At 34.9% G+C, this 23,420-nt stretch overlaps 1 protein-coding gene across 3 annotated transcripts in view; it reads left to right on the plus strand.

Moving 5' to 3' along the window:
• The window catches only part of LOC138694406 (uncharacterized), a 160,122-nt gene extending 136,969 nt beyond the window's left edge, over positions 1-23,153 (plus strand). For 2 of the 3 annotated variants that reach the window (XM_069818099.1, XM_069818098.1), the window contains exons 4-5: positions 3,164-3,481; positions 22,828-23,153. In XM_069818099.1, the coding sequence (XP_069674200.1) occupies positions 3,164-3,481; positions 22,828-23,144 (635 nt within the window). In that variant the 3' untranslated portion in view covers positions 23,145-23,153. Of the gene's footprint in view, positions 1-3,163; positions 3,482-21,477; positions 22,571-22,827 lie in introns of those variants that run through there. The other variant, XM_069818100.1, reaches the window with a different exon arrangement.
• The last annotated feature ends 267 nt before the right edge of the window (positions 23,154-23,420 follow it).

Consider the following 23,420-nt stretch of genomic DNA (forward strand, 5'->3'; position numbering starts at 1 on the left):
TTTGTCAGTTGCGTATCACTACCACTTAAAAGAACATTTCATTATGAGAAGCATGTTACACCCAAAAACATAACGCTAGTAATACTAAACAAATAACTATATAGTGGGTGATTCAAGAGGATTTACCGTCACTTACGGAGCTTATTTCCGACGACATTCTGAGCAAAAAAGTCATATAAACATTTTCCCAGTCTCAACATTTTCAGAGCTACATTAATCTGAAGTTGTTTGTAAAATACTGTTATTCTTTAGTTTTAAGGGTAAAAATATATTACAAGAAAAGAATGAACTATTCAGGAGTATCATTTCTTTAATTACCGGTGGCTACGTATTATTCTGAAGCTAAAAATATGTTGTTAATTCCATAGTTGCTTCGTACAGATTTTTTTTCCCAATTTTTAACTACAAAATTACATTTTTCTTACGCATTTATCACATAATTGTTACAAATCACGCAACTCTTCAAAAGTATACATTAGGATACATAATTAAACTGTAAAGAATCAAGATGCTAAAGTCGTATGATTTGTAACAATTTTTGTGATAAGTGCATAAGAGTAATGTAATTTTTAGTTAAAAATTGAAAAACAAAATCTGTACAAAGCAATTGATAACACATTTTTAGCTTCAGAATACTAGCCAATTAAATAAATAATACTTCTGAATAGTTCATTCTCCATTTTAATACTCTTTTACCTTTAAAACTAAAGAAAAAAAGGTATTTTACTAACAACTTCAAATTAGTGTAACTCTGAAAATATTGAGATTAGAACAAATGTTTATATGACGCTTTTTGCTTAGAATGTCTTCGGAATTAAGCTCCGTAAGTGGCGGTAAATCCTTGTGAATCACCCTATATTTATATTATTGCATTACATTCGAGCGAAAGCACAAGGAGATCCATGCCGCCCGTCTCCATGCGGGCAAACAGTGTGTTCTTGTGTACCAGGCTTCAAAGGCAGTCCGTGGTGCAGCAGAGTTTCTGGAAGTGGTGGGAAAAGTCGTTCTGTACCCGGACCTGCCAGAGTGTTCCGGTTCCAAGAAAATATTAGTTCCAAAGAACAGTTCCGAAATAACAGCAAGCATCTGATACAACGTAATGCAATTCAAACCATGTCAGTTATTCCGGACAGGTGTAGACCTATGTGCAGTAATTTTTACAACTATTTAATCATTCCTTCTGTTAAATAAAAGTTAATACTATGTGTTATTAATCTCTATTAAAGTTTCATAATTTTATTTGTAATATATAAATACAATATCTACCAAAAGTAATTGGGCACCCAGGATTTTACGTGCTAGATGCTATGTTTCGGTGGCTACTATGCAATGGTATGCAGACAATAATGTTCACCGGTTGGACTGGCCTGCACAGAGTCCTGATCTCAATCCCATTGAGCACCTTTGAGACGAATTGGACCGGCGATTGAAGTTTCGGGAAATTCGGCCAACTTCCATTGTCCAACTGAGTGCCATATTGCAAGAGGAATGGCGACGCATTCCGGTGCATATCCTACACAAACTAGTGGAGAACATGCCTGACGGGGTGGCTGCTGTTATAGCAACAAGAGGTGGCACCACGAGGTTCTAAAGGGGCAAAAAACAGTGCCCAATTACTTTTTGGTAGATAGTGTACATTACATTAAGGTCAGTTGGGCTACGTTTGCACTGTTATGCCAGAAAAAAAAATATGGCACAATACAATAAATTTAGCCTGCACATTTTTGTAATTGAAGACATTGTTACAAAAACAACCCTTGTCAAAATTGCCATTTTTCAGGAGAAAAATAAAAATAAATAGAACAACACATGTCAGCTTTTTCCGTACAACTGGTCTTTATCCTTGTGACTGTTGCACCTGACATGGATCATTTTAGGAGTCTATAAACATTTGAAATAGTAGAAAATGTGTTCTTAAATCAATTTCATTAAAAATGTTTTTGTAATAATGTCTTCAATTTTTTCCTCATTGTGTATATAGGATGAACTGTAGTTAATGTCATTGATTTTAGGGAGCTATTCTTTGAGAGATTTCAAACAAAAATGTTTAATACAATTTTGCTCGTTTTGCTTCCTTTAAGAGATAAAAATTGCTTTATATGAAACATTTCATAGCGTGATTTGTGAAAGCCAATAGTTTCCAATATGGTCTGTCAATTTAAGAGAACAGTGTATTATGATAATAAATGATTGAAAGAATTTTAGTTTTGTCCTTTAAATATGCAGAAATGTGATTCAAACTAAGTAAGTTTTCGTTCTGCAAAGAAATTTTTCAATGTTACATTTGTTCGGATCAAATTTCTACACATTTAAAGAACAAAACTAAAATTCTTTCAATCATTTATTATTATTATAATACGCTGCTCTCTTAAATTGACTGTGCATATTGGGAATTCAATCAACGGCTTTCCCAAAACACGCTACGAAATGTTTAATTTAAATGAATGTTTACCTCGAAAAGGAAGCAAAAACGAGCAAAATTGTATTCATCTTTTTGGTTTGAAATATCTCAAAGAAATGAATGACATTTCTTACGGTTCACCCTATAGTTCTAACTTGATAACTTTACAGTTTAATATACGCAATCATTTTACAATTTGAAATGTTACTGAGTTTTATTGCTATATAAATAGCAAGCAGTATAGCTAAATAAAGTTTATCGGATAATCAGAGTCATGAAGGAGAATTTTGGCTGGAACAGTTATGGTCTCTGAGAAAGTATCTTAAGCATTCCTGACAAGAGTCTTGGAAGGAAGGTACAGTACTCCGTTCTCATGACATAGGAACTCTCCGTCAGAAACTCCGATTGTTATTTCGGAAGAGGGTGTTCCGACCTGTTGTTCCTTTTCGAAACGGTTCTTTTCTCGGAATGAGAAGTACAGGGACTAGTGCCGATGTACACTCATTTGCAATGATGGTCGGAAGATGTAAATACAAATTGCAAATGCCACTCTTACGCTAGGGAGGGGGTGTGGTATGTAGCAGTTGTTTGAGAGCTCGATGTCAAGTAGTTAAATCTGTAGCTGTTCATCTCAAGCAGAGAGAGACTTATTCGACTAAGTTCTTATTGGTTCTTGCATGTTTGTTGTTGAGTACAATAATTTTAAACTTGCATACTAATTCTCGCATGACTTACTGCCCGATTGTCGTTCCAACCACCTAGCTCCTGCACAGGCTGTTTCCATGAGCCCTTGTCAACCTTCAGTGTGTGGACCCAACGCTATGTGCCAGGAGGTCGGAGGAAGATATGTGTGCTCTTGCCTACCCGATTACAAGGGCTCTCCGCCCAATTGTGGACCAGAATGCGTCATCAATAGCGATTGCGCAAGTCATCTGGCTTGTATCAACATGACGTGTCAAGACCCTTGTTTTGGGACCTGCGGATTCAATGCGGAATGCCGAGTGGTGAGTCACGTGCCAAATTGCGTGTGTGCGTCGGGCTCAACCGGTGATCCGTTCATACGATGCTCGATAGTAAGAGGTAAGGAAGTTTGTTTGAATTTTTAATTTTATTTTCTCTTTACATGAGGCATAAAGACAATTATAATAGATTTACATACTGGAAATACATACTGTTGGACTTTTATTAGGTAGTAGAACTCAAACAATTTTACAAAAAAAAAAAAAAAAAAAAGCAATCAATAGCATGAACATGATATGTCAGTGTGCCTGGACAAAACCCAAGAGGGAAACACGGATCATTAGCATATATGGTATTTGGTTGCTCCTAACAATCTCATAAAGAAAAGTCACCATCATATTAACAATTTAATAAATTATAGAAAACAATAACAGAACAGAGAGTATTACTAAATAACAAATTATAAATCTTACAAATAGAACATCCCAGCCACACCTTCCGGTACAACCACTATGTTACGACTTATCGCGACGGGCGATGTGTGCATATTTTAGAGCCAAAATCACTATTACAATCTATAAAAAATTACAATTAAATCCAATTTCATAATAAAATTTCAAATAATAATCCAATAATAAATATAAATGTAATCCATCTCCACCAAAACATAAACTGCACCTTGACCTGAGATAATTTACATAATTAAATTAAGAAAATTTCATTAACCCTAAAAAGATTTTCATTATAAGGGCGGTATACATATATTAATCTTGGTAAGGTTCAACGCGGACTATCGATTAAGGGACAGATTCCTCTAAAAAGACTAAAATACCGCCAAATTCTTTAAGTTTCAAGATCTTAACTAATACTACTCAAGTTAAAAATAATTTATATCCAAAATAATAGGGTATCTAATCCTAGTTTAAAACAAAAGATTTCATAGCCTCAAACGACATAAAGTCATAATAAATATTAAGATTTCACCCAAAAATAATAAAATAACTTCCAAAAAAACTCTTAACTACTTTAACTAAAAAGATTTACTCATATTCATTGTATAACCGCGGATGCTGGCACAAATTTTACCAATAATAAATCAAAATTACCAAATCAAATTTCCATAAATTTACAAAACTTATTACTGCGAATAAACAACAAATTAAATGATCATTAAGACAAAAGTAATTGAATCACGCTAATGGTCAAAGAAAAATGAGTACACAGAATATAACCAAAAGTATTAAACAGAAAATCTAGTGCTGATAGCACACAAATACATAGCCTGGTGGCCGAAAAATGTATTAAGAAAAACCAGGTTAAGGCAATAAATACAGTACATGTTTCTTTGAAAGAGAAACTATATAATTAGCAGTAAGATAAGAATAATAACTAATAACGATATCTACGCTGGTAGGGCAAATGACGTGAAAATATAGTGAAATAATTCCACACTGCCCATACACTGGGTCAAATGATGGTTACTAAATGTACGACTCCAACCTTGAAAAGATGCATATTTCCATGTATAAGGAAACGACTACACGTCGTAGAACTACCAAACCACAAAAGGGTTCGGACTCAACAATCCTCTTTCACGTTCAACAATGATGATCACCAACACCACAGCATATAAGGAATAATGAAGAACTGCAAGCTGGTCTGCTTCCCAAGCAGATATCGTAGCTGACCCTTAATATCGAGGAAATGCCCCGTCAAGAAAAATGCCGCAGTGCAGTCTAATTCGTTCCTGTGCAGTTATCAGGGGAGTCGTGCATTTTGCGATGTATAGTTGTCAAAAGAAAAAGTGGCCACTGTCTTGAAGCAAAGTTCCCTTCGGGTATCTTCGCTACAATTCGGAGACAGGCGATGTTACATGTTGTTGGACCACGTTGCCTGATATCCTAGATCATATATGTAACAGATAACTCATCGCTATGTTAAAATCGGCAGCACTTTGAAGAGAACAACCGCCAGGATCGCCACCGGTCCGCCGTAAACGAACACGAGATGGCAGTACAGTCACTAATGCAATTCAAATGGGGATTATGACGTGACTACTTATGTAACAACTAGATGTCAGCATAGTAAACCTGACAAAATTTGTTAACCTTAAAGTCTATAAGGCCGACCTATCTGGGTATATATGATCTAGGCTAATATCTACAGTTATAATGGTAGCGTTCCGGCCTCTTATTCGTGAGGTCCTGCGTTCGAATACAAGCTCTTGCTCTTTATGTTCTTTTTTGTTTTGTTTTTAAGAGCGAGAGACAAAATATACAAAATTGCTCCTTTCTCTCTTACGACTATTTTAGTAATTAACATCAGGTTCATGAATGTATTATGCCATGGCTTTTATCATTATGACATTGTGGCTGCAAATGGAAAGAAAAAAAGATTTTATTCTCAGCAAAAATATCTTTCGTGGCATAAACAAAACAAACTTACTGGCGTCTGCCTAAGAACATTCAAACAATTAAGCGTTCAAAAACAAAACAAAAAGCCACGATTCAATATTTAATCTATCTTCCCCTTATCTCGAACACATCTTGCAGTCGAATGGGTATGGAAACGACTATTCTTTGCAAATAGCGACTATTCTTGGACACGACATTCCAGGCATTCTGGACATACATACAAAAGTGTTCTCCCCATGGGCAGGTCTTTCATTGCAAACCCAGCATTCTCCAATCTTTCCTATTTTCTGCCTTACTCTTAGTCTCCGCATATGATCCACATATTTTAATGTCGTCTATTATTCTTCTCAACTAGAGACCCAACCAATTCCTTTTTATCTTTCTAATCAGTTTCAGCATCATTCTTTTTTCACCCACTTCTTCCAACAAAACTTCATTTCTTATTCTGTCTGTTCACTTCACACGCTGCTTTCTTCTCCACATCCACATTTCAAATGCTTCTATTCGTTTCTCTTCATTTCGTCGTAATGTCCATGTTTCTTCCCCATACAATGCCACACTCCACAAAAAGCACTTCACTAGTCTCTTCTTTAGTTCTTTTTCCAGAGGTCCGCAGAAGATGCTCCTTTTTTCTATTAAAAGCTTCCTTTGCTCATGTTTGCAGTTTTTCTTGGGAAGGATAAATGCGTAACTTCCCGTTGCTTTCCGCACACCACTGTCTCTTTCGCATCTTATTAGATCCCAGGGGGCCTAAGCGTGGAGATGAGTAGAGTGGATTTGACTAATTGGGCCCTCCGGACTTCACCGAAATTCATCGCAAGGGTTAAATATTAGTTCTATCAGGATGTATGACCCGATCAGAGACCGGGAAATCTCAATTGGCCTTTGCTCCCCCCGCATCCTGGACTAGCTTCTACAAATCATAGAAAATCTTGGAGGGGGATTGGGCCAATTTTTCCGAAAATGTTTCCACACTTGTGCCCTTGTAGCTCAGCGGAAGAACGTCGCAATTTAGATGTTAAAGTCTCAGGTTCAATTCCTCGCCACTCCTTTCCATTTTATTGTGGTTCAAGAAAGTATAATGTAATAATACAAAAAGAAAAACTAATAGCAGTATTATGCAACTGTATTGTTCCAAACCTAATATTAAATTTATGTTATTTATATCGCTAAAGAACGACTACAATATAAATAACTTGAATATTATTTATACAGTATCACTAAAGAACGATAACAGAATATAAGTGATAAATATTGGTTTGTTTAATTAATATAAGATATTATGTAATATATATTTAATTATTTAAATAAAATAACCTATTTTACAAAGAAAAATGGTTATTTGTATTATAATAATTACATAAAATACAGATTATTTATATTGCGAAAGAACAATAACATAATATAAATAACTTTAATATTATTTATAACGCTAAAAACGAAAACAGAATATAAATGATAATTTGAATATTATTTATATCGCTAAAGAACGATAACAGAGTATAAAAAACGTGAATATTATTCAATCGTTAAAGAACGATAACAGAATACAAATGATGACTTGAATATTATTTATATCTCTAAAGAACGATAACAGAATACAGAAAATTATAACTTGAGTATTATTTATATCGCTAAAAGAACGATAACAAAATATAAATAATTTGATATCGATAAAGAACGATAACAGAATATAAATGATAATTTGAATATTATTTATATCGCTAAAGAACGATTAAAATTAAAATGAAAACTTGAAGAAGACCCGAACCCACAACCTTCGAATCATTAAGCAAGCACTCTATCGCTGGTCTACGAGACACAGATATAGAATAATTCTATAGTTCCCAAACTACTTCTACAAGCACATGCATCGTGTAACATCGCCGTGACCCGAAGTGGACTTAGAAAATATTCGATGTTCACGAGTGCGGCCACTTTTTGTCGCGGCGATGTTACACGATGCATGTGCTTGTACAAGCAGTTTCGAAACTATGAAAGTGTTCCACGTCTACGCCTCGTAGACCAGCGGTAGAGTGCTTGTTTAATGATTCAAAGGTTGTGGTTTCCGGCCTTCTTCAAGTTTTCATTTTATTTTTTAATCGTTCTTTAGCGATGTAAATTATATTCAGATTATCATTTATATTCAGTTATCGTTCTTTATGGATATCACGTTATTTATATTTTGTTAATCTTTCTTTAGAGATATGAATAAAATTCAAGTCATCATTTGTATTCTGTTATCGTTTTATAACGGTATGAATAATAATAATATTATGATTGTATCTCCAATGGGAGTTAGCCCTATTTTACACATGTATGTTAGGGCTATAGTTTTATACACAAAAAAGATAAGCATAAAGAGAAATGGAAAAGAAAATTAAATTAGCTTACGCGATGTAAACAAAACATAAACAATCCGTAAAACAGGCATTGCGATTGCAAAACAAATATCAGGTATCAATTTGAAGCATACAAAAACATTAAGAACACACATAGTCTACGTAACACTTCTATAACACAAATATCCGTTACAACACATACACTTCAACATAGTAACCACACTTTTAAAAGTTACAAATTTGGCTCCAAGTAGAATAAATAGGACACTGTTACTAATTACTATTCTTCTACAATTTCTTAAATACATCTGTAATAGCTCTGTGAAATTCCGAAATGAATATTCACATTTTTTATATTCTGTTATCGTTATTTAGCGATATAAATAATATTCAAGTTATCATTTATATTCTGTTTTCCTTCATTAGCATTATAAAACAATATTCAAGTTATTTATATTGTTATTGTTCTTTCGCAATGTAAATAATCTGTATTTTATGTAAGTAATTATTATAACACAAATAACCGTTTTTCTTTGTAATAGGTTATTTTATTTAGATAATTAAATACGTATTATATAATATCTTATATTAATTAAACAAACCGATATTTATCATTTATATTCTGTTATCGTTCTTTAGTGATACTGTATAAATAATATTCAAGTTATTTATATTGTAATCGTTCTTTAGCGATATAAATAACATAAATTTAATATTAGGTTTGGAAAAATCAAGTTGCATAATACTGGTATTAGTTTTTCTTTTTGTATTATTACATTATACTATCCTGAACCACAATAAAATGAAAAGGAGTAACGAGGAATTGAACCTGAGACGTTGACATCTAAATTCCGACGTTCGTCCGCTGAGCTACGAGGGCAAAAGTGTGGAAACATTTTCGGAAAAATTTGCCCAATCACACTCTAAGATTTTCTGATGATTCGTAGAAGCTAGTCCAGGATGCGGGGAGCAAAGGCTAATTGGGATTTCCCGGTCTCTGATTGGGTCAAACATCCTGATAGAACAAATATTTAACCCTTGCCGTGACTTTCGGTGAAGTCCGGAGGGTCCAATTAGTCAAATCCACTCTCCTCATTTCCACGCTTGGGCCCCCTGGAATCTAATAAGATGCGAAGGAGATAGTGGTGTGCGGAAAGCAACGGGATGTTACCGCATTTAGGCCTATCCTTCCCAAGAAAAACTGCAAACATGAACAAAGGAAGCTTTTAATAGAAGAAGAAGGATCTTCTGCGGACCTCTGGAAAAAGAACTAAGGAAGAGACTAGTGAAGTGCTTTGTGTGGAGTGTGGCATTGCATGGGGAAGGAACATGGACATTACAACGAAATGAAGAGAAACGAATTGAAGCATTTGAAATGTGAATGTGGAGAAGAACGGTGCGTGTGAAGTGGACAGACAGAATAAGAAATAAAATTGTGTTTGAAAAAGTGAGTGAAGAAAGAATGATGCTGAAACTGATTAGAAAGAGAAAAAAGGAATTGGTTGGGTTTCTGGTTGAAAAGAATAATAGACGACATTAGGATATGTGGATCATATGCGGAGACTAAGAGGAAGGCAGAAAATAAGAAAGATTGGAGATTGCTGGGTTTGCAATGAAAGACCTGCCCATGGGCAGAACACTTATGTATGTATGTATGTATGTATGTATGTATGTATGTATGTATGTATGTATGTATGTATGTATGTATGTATGTATGTCCAGAATGCCTGGAATATCGTGTCTAAGAACATCGCTATTTGCAAAGACTAGTCGATTCCATGCTCACTCGACTGCAAGATGATCGAGATAAGAGGAAGATATACTAAATATTGAATTGTGGCTTTTTGTTTTGTTTTTTGAACGCTTAATTGTTTGAATGTTTTAAGGCTGACGCCAGTAAATTTGTTTTGTTTATGTCACGAAAGATATTTTTATTGAGAATAAAATCTTTTTTCTTTCCATTTGCAGCCACAATATCATAATGATAGTCATTTCATAATATATTAATGAACCTGATGTTAATTACTAAAATAATCGTAAAAGAGAAAGGAACCATTGTGTATAGTTTGTCTCTCTCAAAAACAGAACAAAAAAGAACATAAAAAGCACGAGGTTGTAGTCGAACCAAGGACCTCACGAATATGAGGCCGGAACGCTACCATTACACTATCGAATAGCACACAGAATACTTCAATTATATCTGTAGATATCAGGCAACGTGGTCCAACAACATGTAACATCGCCTGTCTCCGAATTGTAGCGAAGATACCCGAAGGGAACTTGGTTTCAGGAGAGCGGCCACTTTTTCTTTTGACAGCTGTACATATCGCCCATCGCTCTCATTATTATGCGATCGAGATAAGTCGTAACATAGTGATTGTACCCTGGGGTACTCCATCTTGTTGAAAGATTATGCTAGACTGTTAGTGTGCAATCTGTGGGAATATATAGCTATTCTTCTGGCATATCCAATAACCATATCCTGCATAAGACCACAGCATAGGCATATATAGTTTAGGGCTGCCTCGAATATGCTTCATGACTACACGGGATATTTGAGAGCTCCATATTCGGACAATGTGCCGGTTAACTTTCTCAGAAAAATGTTTTTGGTACGCCGTCTCTCTGTTTATGAACTATGATTTTACCTAAACGATTGGATAAATTTCCTTCATATTCATTAGTTACGAGTTCATTAATAACCCGGAATAATTTATAGGAAATATAGTTATATTTACTCTTGAATTAATGTATGTTTATTTCGAAAAATAATAGGAAACAATATTGTGAAATCTTGTTTATTACATGAGTTTAAGTTATAGGCTAAATATGAAATGTGCAGCAATGTCTCGAAAAATTCTTTTGTCAGAAAAAACAATTTCCAACATAAGCCTCGGAATGGACTGATTCTACGGTACGAGCACTGCAAAGGAGTAAGGTTAGGAGATTTGATACTTGGAATGTCACGAGTTTTTATAGAACAGGGGGGTAACATTAGTAGCAAAAGAATTAGCCGGATATAGAATAGACTTTGTGGGAATACAGGAGGTTAGGTTAGTTGGGAATGTCATGTCACAAATAAGAGATTACTTGCACTATATTGAAGGAAATAACAATCACCAATTAGGAACAGGATTCTTTGTTCATAAAAGAATAAAATCACCGGTAAAAAAGGTCGAATTTATCAGTGACAAGTTATCGTATTAAGTACTTAAGGGTAAATGGTGCGCTATCGTAGTTACAAATGCTCACGCCCCTACAGAAGAGAAAGACGATCATATAAAGGATAGCTTCTATGAGGAATTGGAACACACTTTTGATCAGTTATCTAGATATCATATGAAAACTTTATTGAGGGATTTTAATGCTAAAGTAGGACGGGAGAATATTTTTAAACCAACTATTGGAAAAGAGAGTTTACACGTAATTAGTAATGATAATGGAGTTAGGTTAGTCAACTTTGCCTTATCAAAAAATTTAATTGTCAAAAGTACAACATTCCCCCATAAAGATATACATAAATATGCTTGGACTTCTTCAGATGGATTGACACACAACCAAATAATCACATCTTGATAGATAAACGAAAACATACTAGTATAGTAGACATTCGAACCTTCAGGGGCGGGGGGGGGGCAGACATTTGCTACACAGGTGTTATTTAATTAAATTTTAGAGTTTAGAGTTTAAAGACGATTTGGATCCGAGCTTTTAGATACAATCATGAACATTATTCATCTAAGACTATTTTCACTATATTATGTATTCCTGAAAAAATGCTTAGAAAAGTAAAATAAATTCCAGAAGAACTGGCGACTGGTATAATTCATGTCAGGGCCTGGTATCGGGCAACGGCCTGATGATTGAGAAACACTGTGCTAGTGGAGATAAATGACAGCTGTGAACAGTATGGGATGAAGATAAATGAAAACAAGACGAAAATCATAGTTGTCGGAAGAAAAATAAAGAAGGTAAACGTGTGAATACTGAATGCGGCAGTGGAGCCAGTGAACAGCTTTAAATACTTGGGGTGTTCTACAGTGTGAAGTCTCTCCACGGTGCTTGTGTAGCCGAGAATCCACTAGACAAAGAATTCTAGTGTATTTGGTAGAGAATTCAAGTGGCAGCACTGGCCGCTAAGCATATGATGGATGGAGTATGAGGTTGTCAAACTGAAATGAATGGGGGAGTGCCAACTTTCTAGAGGGTTTTATTCTAGGGTTATTAGAACTAATAAGGCTGCGGAGGGACTTTTCGATCGCACTGTATAAGAAGTAACATGAGCTGCTACCAGGAAGTGAAAAGGATGGTAGCATTGGTGAAGGAAGCTTTTAGTAGAAAAAGGAGTATCTTCTGTGGACCTGTGGAAAAAGAATTAAGGAATAGGTAGTGAAGTGCTTTGTGTGGAGTGTGGCATTGTATGGGCATAAACATGGGCATTACGACGAAGTGAAGAGAAGCCAATAGAAGCATTTGAAATGTGGATATGGAGAAGAATGAAACGTGTGAAATGGACAGGCAGAATAAGAAACGAAGCTGTGTTGGTAAGAGTGGGCGGAGAAAGAATGATGCTGAAACTGATCAGGAAAGAAAAGAGGATTGGTTAGGTCACTGGCTGAGAAAAAACTGCCTACTGGAGGATGCACTGGAAGGAATGGTGAATGGGAGAAAATTTCGGGGCAGAAGAAGATATCAGATGATGATGATAGTTGACATTAAGGTGTATGGAAGATATGCGGAGACTAAGAGGAAGGAAGAAAAGAGGAAATAATAATAATAATAATAATAATAATAATAATAATAATAATAATAATAATAATAATAATAAGCGTCGAAACTGGCCGTCTGTCGAAGGTAAATACCTTTTTAACAATTTTAACACTTTTAACGTGTGACAGAGTAAATTTTATGTTTTTAACAAAGTGTTAACGAGAACTTTAATCAATGAATAACGACGATATAAGTCATTTAGTTCACCAATATCGAACCACGCGAGTGAAAGTGATCAAGACATCCCACAACATTAAATTTAATCAAGAATGCCTCAAACGAGACGTAATACCCAATTACACACACATAAACATAAAAAACAATTCATACCCAGCACAGAAAACAAAAGCTACAGCAGAGAAAATCTACATACAAAACAATATAAAACATTTACATCACATGAAAAACAAACACAATACAAATGCATATAAGACATATTTACAGTTAACAAAAATAGTACATCATATACAATTAGAGGAAATTATTTTACATACGAAGAAAGTAATAGCACAAATAAGTGATAAGATAAAGAAACGACATAGAAACAAACTGGCAACATTAACACATAAACACAAAACCAAATACAACACCACACACAAATTCCTTCCTAAGATATTCAACAATACCAACGTAACATTTAACCAAAATGAAACGAAATTACTTGAAAAAGGACTAAAACATAACCTACAATATAACAAGACACCAAGAACACAACAAATGCAAATGATCATCAATGCAGAAACAGCAATTCAAAACACACAACCACAACACCAAGAATACATTCGACAAGATTTATTAAGAAACATAGATAAAATAAACAAACCTTTAACCGATAAGCATGAAATTAAAACAATAAAGACATTAAGAGAGAAACAACAAGCACACAATTTGACATTTGTAAAAGCTGATAAGGGTAATTGGACTGTAATGATGAATGCTCAAGACATGAATGATAAAATTAACACATTTTTTCACGAAAATAACATCACAGAAATAAAAAACAGATCCAACAACAAAATATCAAACAATAGTCAAAAATACAATAAATCAAAACACTCACATCATACCTAACAACAAAAAACAACAATTGAAACAAATTAAACCTCACGCACCTAAACTAAATGCATTACCAAAAATTCACAAACAAAATATACCAATCAGGCCTCTTATTAACTACAAGAATGCACCAGCATACAAATTAGCGAAATATATAGACAACATTATAAGAAATAGTATACAATTTGAAAACCCAACAACAATAATCAACACCATAGACTTAGTTAACAAAATAAAACACAAACACATTCCACACGATACAACATTAGCATCATTTGACATCGTAAATTTATATACAAACATACCAGTAACAGAAACACTAGAAATACTTCGGAAAATGCCTATCAAAAATAACATACCACAGACTCACATTAACGAAATTATACACATCACAGGAATTATTACTAAACAAAATTATTTCACACATAACAATAAATACTATACACAAACTGAAGGATTACCAATGGGTTGACCTATATCAAGTATATTATCTGAAATCTTTATTCACAACATAGAACAAACACACATACTAAATACCGACAACAACAAACACGCAGAGAAAATAATGTACTGGCATCGATATGTAGATGACATAATAGTCTTATATAATGGAAACAAAAGACAAATAGAAAACCTACATCAACAACTCAACAAAATACACCCCAAATTAAAGTATACAGTAGAAATGGAACATAAGCAAGCTATAAATTTCTTAGACATCACCATAACCAAAACAAATAACAGACACGAATTCAAAATATACAGGAAACCCACTAGAACCACAACACATATACACAATTCATCAAATCATCCCATACAACATAAACATGCAGCTTTCCGTACAATGACACACAGATTAATTAATATACCAATGAACAATGACAACTACACTGAAGAATTAAACACAATAAAATATATAGCACAAGACAATGGATACAACCCTAACATAATAGACACACTAATAAAAAAGGCAAAACAAAAACAGACCAAACCAACACAAACAGCACACGAGAATAAATACATAACATTAACATATCACAATACCAATACCCACAAAATTGCAACTTCATTCATAAAACTAAAGTACAAAATTGCATACAAAACAAATAATACAACACAGAAATACTTAAATAACCACACTAAACATTCAAATATATATAATTCAACTGGAGTTTACAAATTAAAATGCAATAGTTGCCCACATTTTTACATAGGACAGACAGGAAGATCCTTTCATACAAGATACAACGAACATATCAAAGCTATAACCAAACCTTACATTACATCAAATTATGCAGATCACATTATCGACAATAATCATGACTACAATAATATAGAAACAGATATGGAAATTTTACACATCACATCAAAAAGTTCACAGTTAAACATCCTAGAACAATACGAAATATATAAGAATACAATAGCACACCCACAATATATACTTAATACGCAACTACAGTTCAATACGCACACATTGTTTGACGTCATAGTACGTCATAGCATTCAGACAACCAACCCCCACCATAGGAGCAACACACCCCCACCCCTACCATCGACAACTGCACATCGCAGAGCCAAAATCAGCAGTGGTTCAAGAGACACTGAAGACGACGACAAATAGCGTCGAAACGGGCCGTCTGTCGAAGGTAAATACCTTTTTAACAATTTTAACACTTTTAACGTGTGACAGAGTAAATTTTATGTTAATAATAATAATAATAATAATAATAATAATAATAATAATAATAACTCACTCTTTGATGTTGAACAGAGAGAGGAACTTCACTCGCAGTCACACATTAATTAATTACATTTTTAAATACTCTTCCCTTAAATACTAGTCTTTAGCGGGGAACTTTTCGGAAAATCTGAGTATATATCGACTCGTTCAAAGATTTTAGAAATAAATTTAGAACGACTGCATTAAGTTGCTATGTTTCTGGCTATGTATTTTATGTTCTGATGCAGCTTTCAGAGTAAGTTTCCAATTTTTAATTTCATCTGCTCTACACGCAGATTTAGAAATGTCATAGTATATTACGATACAAAGTTGGAAAGTGCTTTTTACAAAATCGAGGAAAAGTTTGAAAAACGGGCACGATCATATTCTTTTTAAATGCAAATACAATATATTTTACATTGACTATTTCGTTTATATGACGTCATTCCATTTTAGACCAATGAAGTGTAATGAAATTTTGAATTCCTACCAATCTCAGTCACACTTTGCGATAATTTTTGCAGCTAGATTTATCGCTATCAATTTATCTTATGGTTTTGTTTAGTCGTTGTCGCCAACTGTTTCCCCTTAAATTGATGATCATGAATACATTAAGATGCAACTACACGGTTAAACGTTTCTTTCAACTTTAAAGCAATGAATGCAAGATTGATATTTAATATTAATTAATATTTTTACGCAGTGAAGACGACGTTCAAAACGGCGCACGATGTAGACACAAAATCTTCATGCATATTAATTGAACGTACCTTTTAAACTTGATTCTTTCAATATTCTTACCAGATTGCACGCATTCGCGATTGGAATATTGAACTGTGTAGATGCAGTTTTAGTTCCGTTACACACTACAACGAGAATGCGTTTGTCGAGTTATAAAAAATGCTTTCCTGTAGCACTGAGTAAGTCGAAATTAGGCACAGCTGACATTGATCCTGCTCCCACAGGTAACTTAACCTGTAATTGTAGCGTATAAAATTTGTATTTTGTGAATGAAATTAAACAATTAATAGAAAGTCAGATGTTCAAATTTATGTAAGATCATTACATATCAAACCCAAACATATACATCTTCATCTTCTAATTTCATGTCTATTGTAGGCTATCTGAAAAAAATTACATTCCTTCATTCAGATTTGATAATTGCGTTTTCAACAATTCTTAATTTAATTAATGTATTAACCCGGTTACTGTAATTATATTATAAAAATGTAAATTAAACTGATTTCAGCAGATAATGAAAATGTATTTATATTATAATATAAGAGAAAAGTACAGTACATGTAATTAACATTGTGAAACCTGTATTTTGCTTTTCGCAATTGGCATTACTGAACATTAACATCGAATTTCTTTATTGTAGTAATCGATATTCATCTATTTCAACTTCACAATATCTGAATAGGTTAAGTATTCGTAAATATAAAATTGTTAATATTTTGTGATCGAATTTTAGGGATATATTATTTACATTTTTATTTTATTCACGAAATAGTCCTAACAAATGTCACTCGAGGTCTGAGATTTCCCAGATAAATCTCAGATCTCTCGTGACATTACTACAGAGAATTTAGGTCAATATTATTCCAAACCTTCGCAAAAGTATACTGTAATGGTAACAAAATATCGCAAAAGTATACTGTAATGGTAACAAAATAACAATAAGTGCTTCCAACTTTCAAGGCCTAACAACAATAGCTGTAAATAAAACCAAAACACGATCGTGCAAAAAATAAAATTTACGTGCAAAATAATACATTTTTCCTTCGCTGGAGAGTAAATGATCTATTCTCTTCGCACGATTTATTTGTTTGTTCATTATCCCGAAAACATTGCTTGATTGAGTTATCTTTTCTCGACATTATCTTCAATTTCTTATTCACGGTCTGGTTTATCAAAATAATTACCTTTTACGACAGTCGGAAGGTCCCTGTTCCACCTAATAATTTGATCAGTATCTGGCCAAAGACCTGGCTCTGAAATTTTATATTGACTGTTTTCTGAAATAATAGTATTTGCATTGTTTTCGGAAGCACATTCTGTCACCTGTTCTTGAATATTGTCTGCACTGTACGTTAACGAATCTTGTAGCACACGATTTGCTGTTTCTTTTTGTACATCAGTTTCTTTTCTAACTCGAAGATGAGGGGACAGTAACCCATTTAATGTCATAATTTCCAATATCATCTTTTGTGTTACTAATAGAATTGAAATAATTAATCAGTTTCGGAATTGTCTTAATACTTTTGTCGTTCTTTAGCTTTCTCTCGCTTAACACAATCGCTTTCAAAACGCCTCTTTACTGTGATAAGTGCTAAAGTCGAATTCCGTCGAATGTTTTGTAGTATAAACCAGTATTTATCAACCTTATTGATGATGAGGACTGCACTTTTCCTCGCATTACTTTAGTGTGGCCCCTGTCTAAGGTGTAGGCCTATATGTAGGGTAAATGTAGACCATAGTAATATTAGATTTGGTGATCAATTGAAAGAAAATGATGTAATAATTTCACTTAATGCAAAATGCTCGCATGTTTAAATTTTCATAGAACAACTTAAAAAATGGAATAACTCTTCTCGGGTTCTCAGCCAGGAAGATGGCAGAGCTAGCCATCGAAAACTTGGAAGCAACAATCCAACTTACGTGGCTGAGAACAAGAGTTATTCTATATGCGACGCCGGGAAAGTCTCAAATTCAACTTAAAAATTATTATTATTACCCAGTATTATTATTATTATTATTATTATTATTATTATTATTATTATTATCATTTTGAGGCTCTACAACGTGAGGTTTCAGGCGGCGTCGATGGAATTATAGAACTCCTAAGTTCAAGAAGCAGAGGCCTAGTAGTGAACTAGAGGATTGCAGCTGCAGAACTCCCAGTCTAGAAATGTTACAATTTCCATTCGAATTGAAGTAAAATAACAACAGTTCGCCTCTGTGGAGTAATGGTTAGCACGTCTGATCGCGAAACGAGCGGGCCCGAGTTCAAATCTGATTGGGACAAGTTACCTGGTTGAGGTTTTTTCCGGGGTTTTCCCTCAACCCATTAAGAGCAAATACTGGGTAATTTTCGGCGCTGAACCCTGGACTCATTTCGCCTGCATTATCATCTTCACCACACATAGGCACTTTATAACCATAGCAGTTGATGAAGCTCGTAAAATAACTAATTAAAAATAGTAGGAAAATAGAAGTAGCGGAAGTATGAGAAATGATGAAAAAAATTAAGAGGGACATTCTCTTAAAACAGAGCAGAGCAAACTTCCATTCAAAGTGTCAGGTCCTGATTAGTATTTCTCGTCTCTAATTGAATAAATGAGTTTTACGCCCGAATATATGTACATATGTGTCTATATATATATGGTCTTATAATTAGTTATTTAACGACGCTGTATCAACTAAGTTATTTAGTACTGATGGGATTGGTGACAGCGAAATGGTATTTGGTGAGATGAGGCCGAGGATTCGCCATAGATTACCTGACATTTGTCTTACGTTTGGGGGAAACCTCGAAAAAGAAACAACGTGGTAATTAGCCCAAGCGAGAACCAAATTCGCGCCTTAGTCGACTGAAGTACGCCAGTGGCTGGAAAGATATTCAACGTCGAAATACAACGTGGGCGAGAAGTGAGTGACACATTTTGCCTTGAATCCTCTATCAGGACAGATTCTTCCACAGTCATACATTCCTCTCGGAAGAAAACGTGTTAAGGATTTTATCACTTTTGAAAGTAAAAATGGAGGAAATGATGCAGAACGTAGCCAAGATTAAGGAGAGAGGGTGTGACGATTTGGTATTTGGAGAGATGATAACGAAATATATACAGGCGTATGTACAGACAAGCATGTTCGCATGTGATCCAATACAACAGAACCAATTGAAGAGTTCAGGGGAAAAACACGTTTAGTCACATTTTGAAACATTTTCAGGAGCGTGTTTACAGGCTTGCAGAACTGACAGTTTCTTCGCGGCAAGCACAATCTTGAATTGAATTGAATTTACGGGAGCGGGGCACTATGGCCCAGCGACCTGTTAAGGTCTATTACACTAACCCTCAAGCTAGGCGCATTCCCAAACCCACACAGGCTGACTACACTAAGGTTCGCTGCGTACTCAGCTGTCGAGCAGGCAAACCCTCTCGTCCCTAGACCAGCCCCCTCCGTGCGTCGCCAGCCGGCGATCGAGGAATGCTATGGATTGATAACGAAATGGGGAAATGGTGACGGAATGAAGTAAATGCCTAATATGGGGAAAAAGGGAGAGCCCGAAGAAAAACCTTAACTGCGATCTTGTCCGCCATAAGTGTCACTATGGATTTCAAATGAAAAGTCCCAGACCTGACCGGGACTCGAACCCGGGCCGCCTGCGTGATGGGTCAGAGGTCTGACCACCCAACCACCATAGGGGTTAAGCTTTTACTTAATTTGTTTATAATGTGGAACAAAGCGAGTTTTTTCCGTGTATGATTAGTAGATCTTAAAGATCTCAATTTTAATTGTCAAATTCAATTAAAATATAAAAATTGCCAAATTTGGACTAAACGTGTTTTTCCCCTGGACTTTTGAATTGGTATTTATGGACCTCGCAGCCAGTTGTAATTTGGGTTTGATTTTCTAGATCTTTGCATATTACATATCAAGATGACTCGTGTCCCGAGTGTGAGCCCGTATCCGAAACAACTTCATTTACAGACCGATTATTTAGTCCTGACAGCTCGGCGACGCCAAAGAGGGGAAGTAATAGATATAGTGGGGAGAGTTCCGTAGTAGAGATAAGGGCGAGCGGTCGATAAAGGAATGCAGTGCAGCTTAACTGTACTAGAAACATACCGCTCTACCGCACGCATGACATCCGATCGCTCCGAAGGCAGCGAGTGACTAACCCAAACACACCTTGGCGTAACTAAATGGACTCGCCTGACCAAGGCGCACATTGCCGGCGACTGTCAGGACTAAATCGTACTGTACCCTTGTCCCCTAACATGTGGCAGGAGACCACTTATTGTTAGGTCTTAGAATGTCGTGAACATCCGGATATGCAGTTGCCTACAAGACATGATGGCAGTGTATTTGAGCATTGCAGGCTGGTGCCATACCACGAGTGTTGTGATTCCAGGAGCAGTAGCGTCATGTGTTCTCGGCTGTTTTTACTTTCGGGCCAATTTGCTATTAGCTACTAATTCTATTGTATTCTTAGATTTTAACTTTGATTTCGTGGCTGTGTTAGTGTAGTAGATGAACTAAATATTGCAGAAGAATTTAAACACGCGTTTGTTAAAAGAGTTCATAATTGTTTTTGGTTCTGTTATAATTCCATAAGGCTTTGAACTGGTTAAAGTTTTATTCTTTATTTCTTTCGATTTCTACTTTCACATAATAATTATTAGAATTATTTAAGGATCTCTTAATTAAAATTATTAACATTTTTTTTGGCAATTCATCTTCTTACTCTGATACAAGATCTGGTCCTTTTTCTTTATTACGTATGAGTATTTTATTTATTTTATTGCTTCGCCCTTTCCATTCCTAACAAAACAATAAAGAGGTTTAAACAAACTCTGGATCAACTATTTATGAAAAAAATATCTATGTAGACAAAAAAAAAACATATAACTTAAGTTAAGCATGTGTTAAATCCTTTTACCTTTAATACTGACGTATTTCTTATGATTTCATAATGGCGACTACGCTTCACTTAAACTAGCCCTAATAGTGTTTTCAAGTTTAACAATAGTGTTAAAATGTTTATTTAATCTAGTACCTAGCACGCACATGTATTGCCGTTCACAGATTTCTTTAAAATCCGATTCCGTATCTATGGGAGCAATATTTAATATTGCCAAGAAATGTCCTTTGGTTAAACTGGATCTACACTCCGATTTGACAAACTTCAATGGAGAAAGTAATGTTCATGCAGATAAGTGAAATGGCTACATGACTAACAGTTTGGAGTCAAACGCATGAAATATGTGATTTTTCGAGCAAGCGAAAATTCAGAGAAGAATATGGAGACAAACTTTGTTTACGGATAATGCAGAAAATGTTACGTGTAGCTAATGTTATATTATATTCATTGTGTACAGTTCATATAGTGCATTTATTTTGCTAGGACCCGCTCGCGGAAGCTCAGTGTATGAGGCATTGAAGCCGCTGCCAGTATGCGGCGCGGTCGGTTGTGAGTCAAGAACACGTAAGGTAAACCGTAGAACGGGTAGTATTTTTTTGCATATTAAAATTGTAAAAGAAATGCTTATCATTTTCAGTTACAATGTTGAAAGTGTTCCCTATTTGCTGTGAGGCAGGCGTTATAGCGTCTAGGCACATTTTGATTTACATGTTGCAACTCTGCTGCTATTTCTTCTCTTTGTGACACCTTCAATTTGATTTTTTATCTAATACTGATACAGTGGTTTAGAACTTGTTCACTATTTTATGAACTGTTCTCCTATTAGGTGGATAATTACCACGAAATTGTTCTTGAAATTATCTACGACACTGGACAGGTAACTAAGTAGTTTTTTGAAACGTCACAACAAATGAAAATTCTTTGTTCTTTAGTAAATCTTAAAGCCATGTTACAAACAGTAGACACAAGCAGTGAACAGAAACCACACTGCACACGTTTCAAAATAACAGACTCTATGTGTCATACTACCTTATCTTGTCTAGTTGGCTTGTACTTGCGTAATTGCCGCCATCGTATTCCATATATTAGCGAGCCCAAACAAAATAAATGCACTATAGGCCTAGATTGTGTGCATACAGATTATTATTTTCATTACTATTATTTCAGTCATTTGGTGTTGGATTATTCTACATATACTGTAAGTTGTTTTTAACACTCACATTATTAAAAAGAACAATAAACAATGGCATACTTGGACATAGGCTATACAGTCCATACACGGTTCGAACACCAGTAGTATTATCCTTCCTGCTATAATCTACGAGTATTAATCCCTTTCCAGTACTAATGGTTACCTATTTTGAATCTTAGCCTGCCCACATTTGAATGATTTGGTTACTGAATAGCTCACGTAGATAAGTCTTACAAACCCATGGGCCAAGATCTCATTCAACATCACACATTACACAGGCATGGGAAGTATCTGCATCATTTCAGTACGCTCACTGTTGCAGATGCATTTGCTCAACCTGAACCTAAACTGCCTGTTGAATCTACAGAAAGGGGAAACGTCGGTGAAAAGGAACAAGAAGAACGTAGCCAACCTCTTCCTTCAAGACCTACACTTCCTCCAACTCAATATAGGACTACATCACCTAGACCTGCACTACCTCTTCCAACTGATAAACCTAAATATTTAATGAAGGACTTTAAAGTTTCTACATCAGCACCCATAGCACCTCCAGGTGTTTTTGAATTAACAAATATGCAATCTCAAGGAGATGAAGTGATGTCCAGAAGTTTAAGTGTCTTACCCGGAAAGAATAAATAATTTAATTAGTTTAAGCATACAATTCACTGGTAAAATTTCCCTCCCTCTGTCCCATCTTACCTTCCCAAAAATAAATTTCCGGAATGCCTTTTTTTAAATCTCTCTTTACCTTTTATGTTCAATATTTTGTTCTGTGGCAGTGTTGACAAATACTCGAATCTTTGAAATAAAATGCATATTGACACTCCTATGCAATTAAGATGAAATGTAATGTCTATTTAATTTTGTGATACGAAAACATTGGCTGACTGGTTGATTTCCAGTACCGGTATTTTA

Source organism: Periplaneta americana, chromosome 2 (genome assembly GCF_040183065.1).
Source record: "Periplaneta americana isolate PAMFEO1 chromosome 2, P.americana_PAMFEO1_priV1, whole genome shotgun sequence".
Lineage (NCBI taxonomy): Eukaryota > Metazoa > Arthropoda > Insecta > Blattodea > Blattidae > Periplaneta > Periplaneta americana.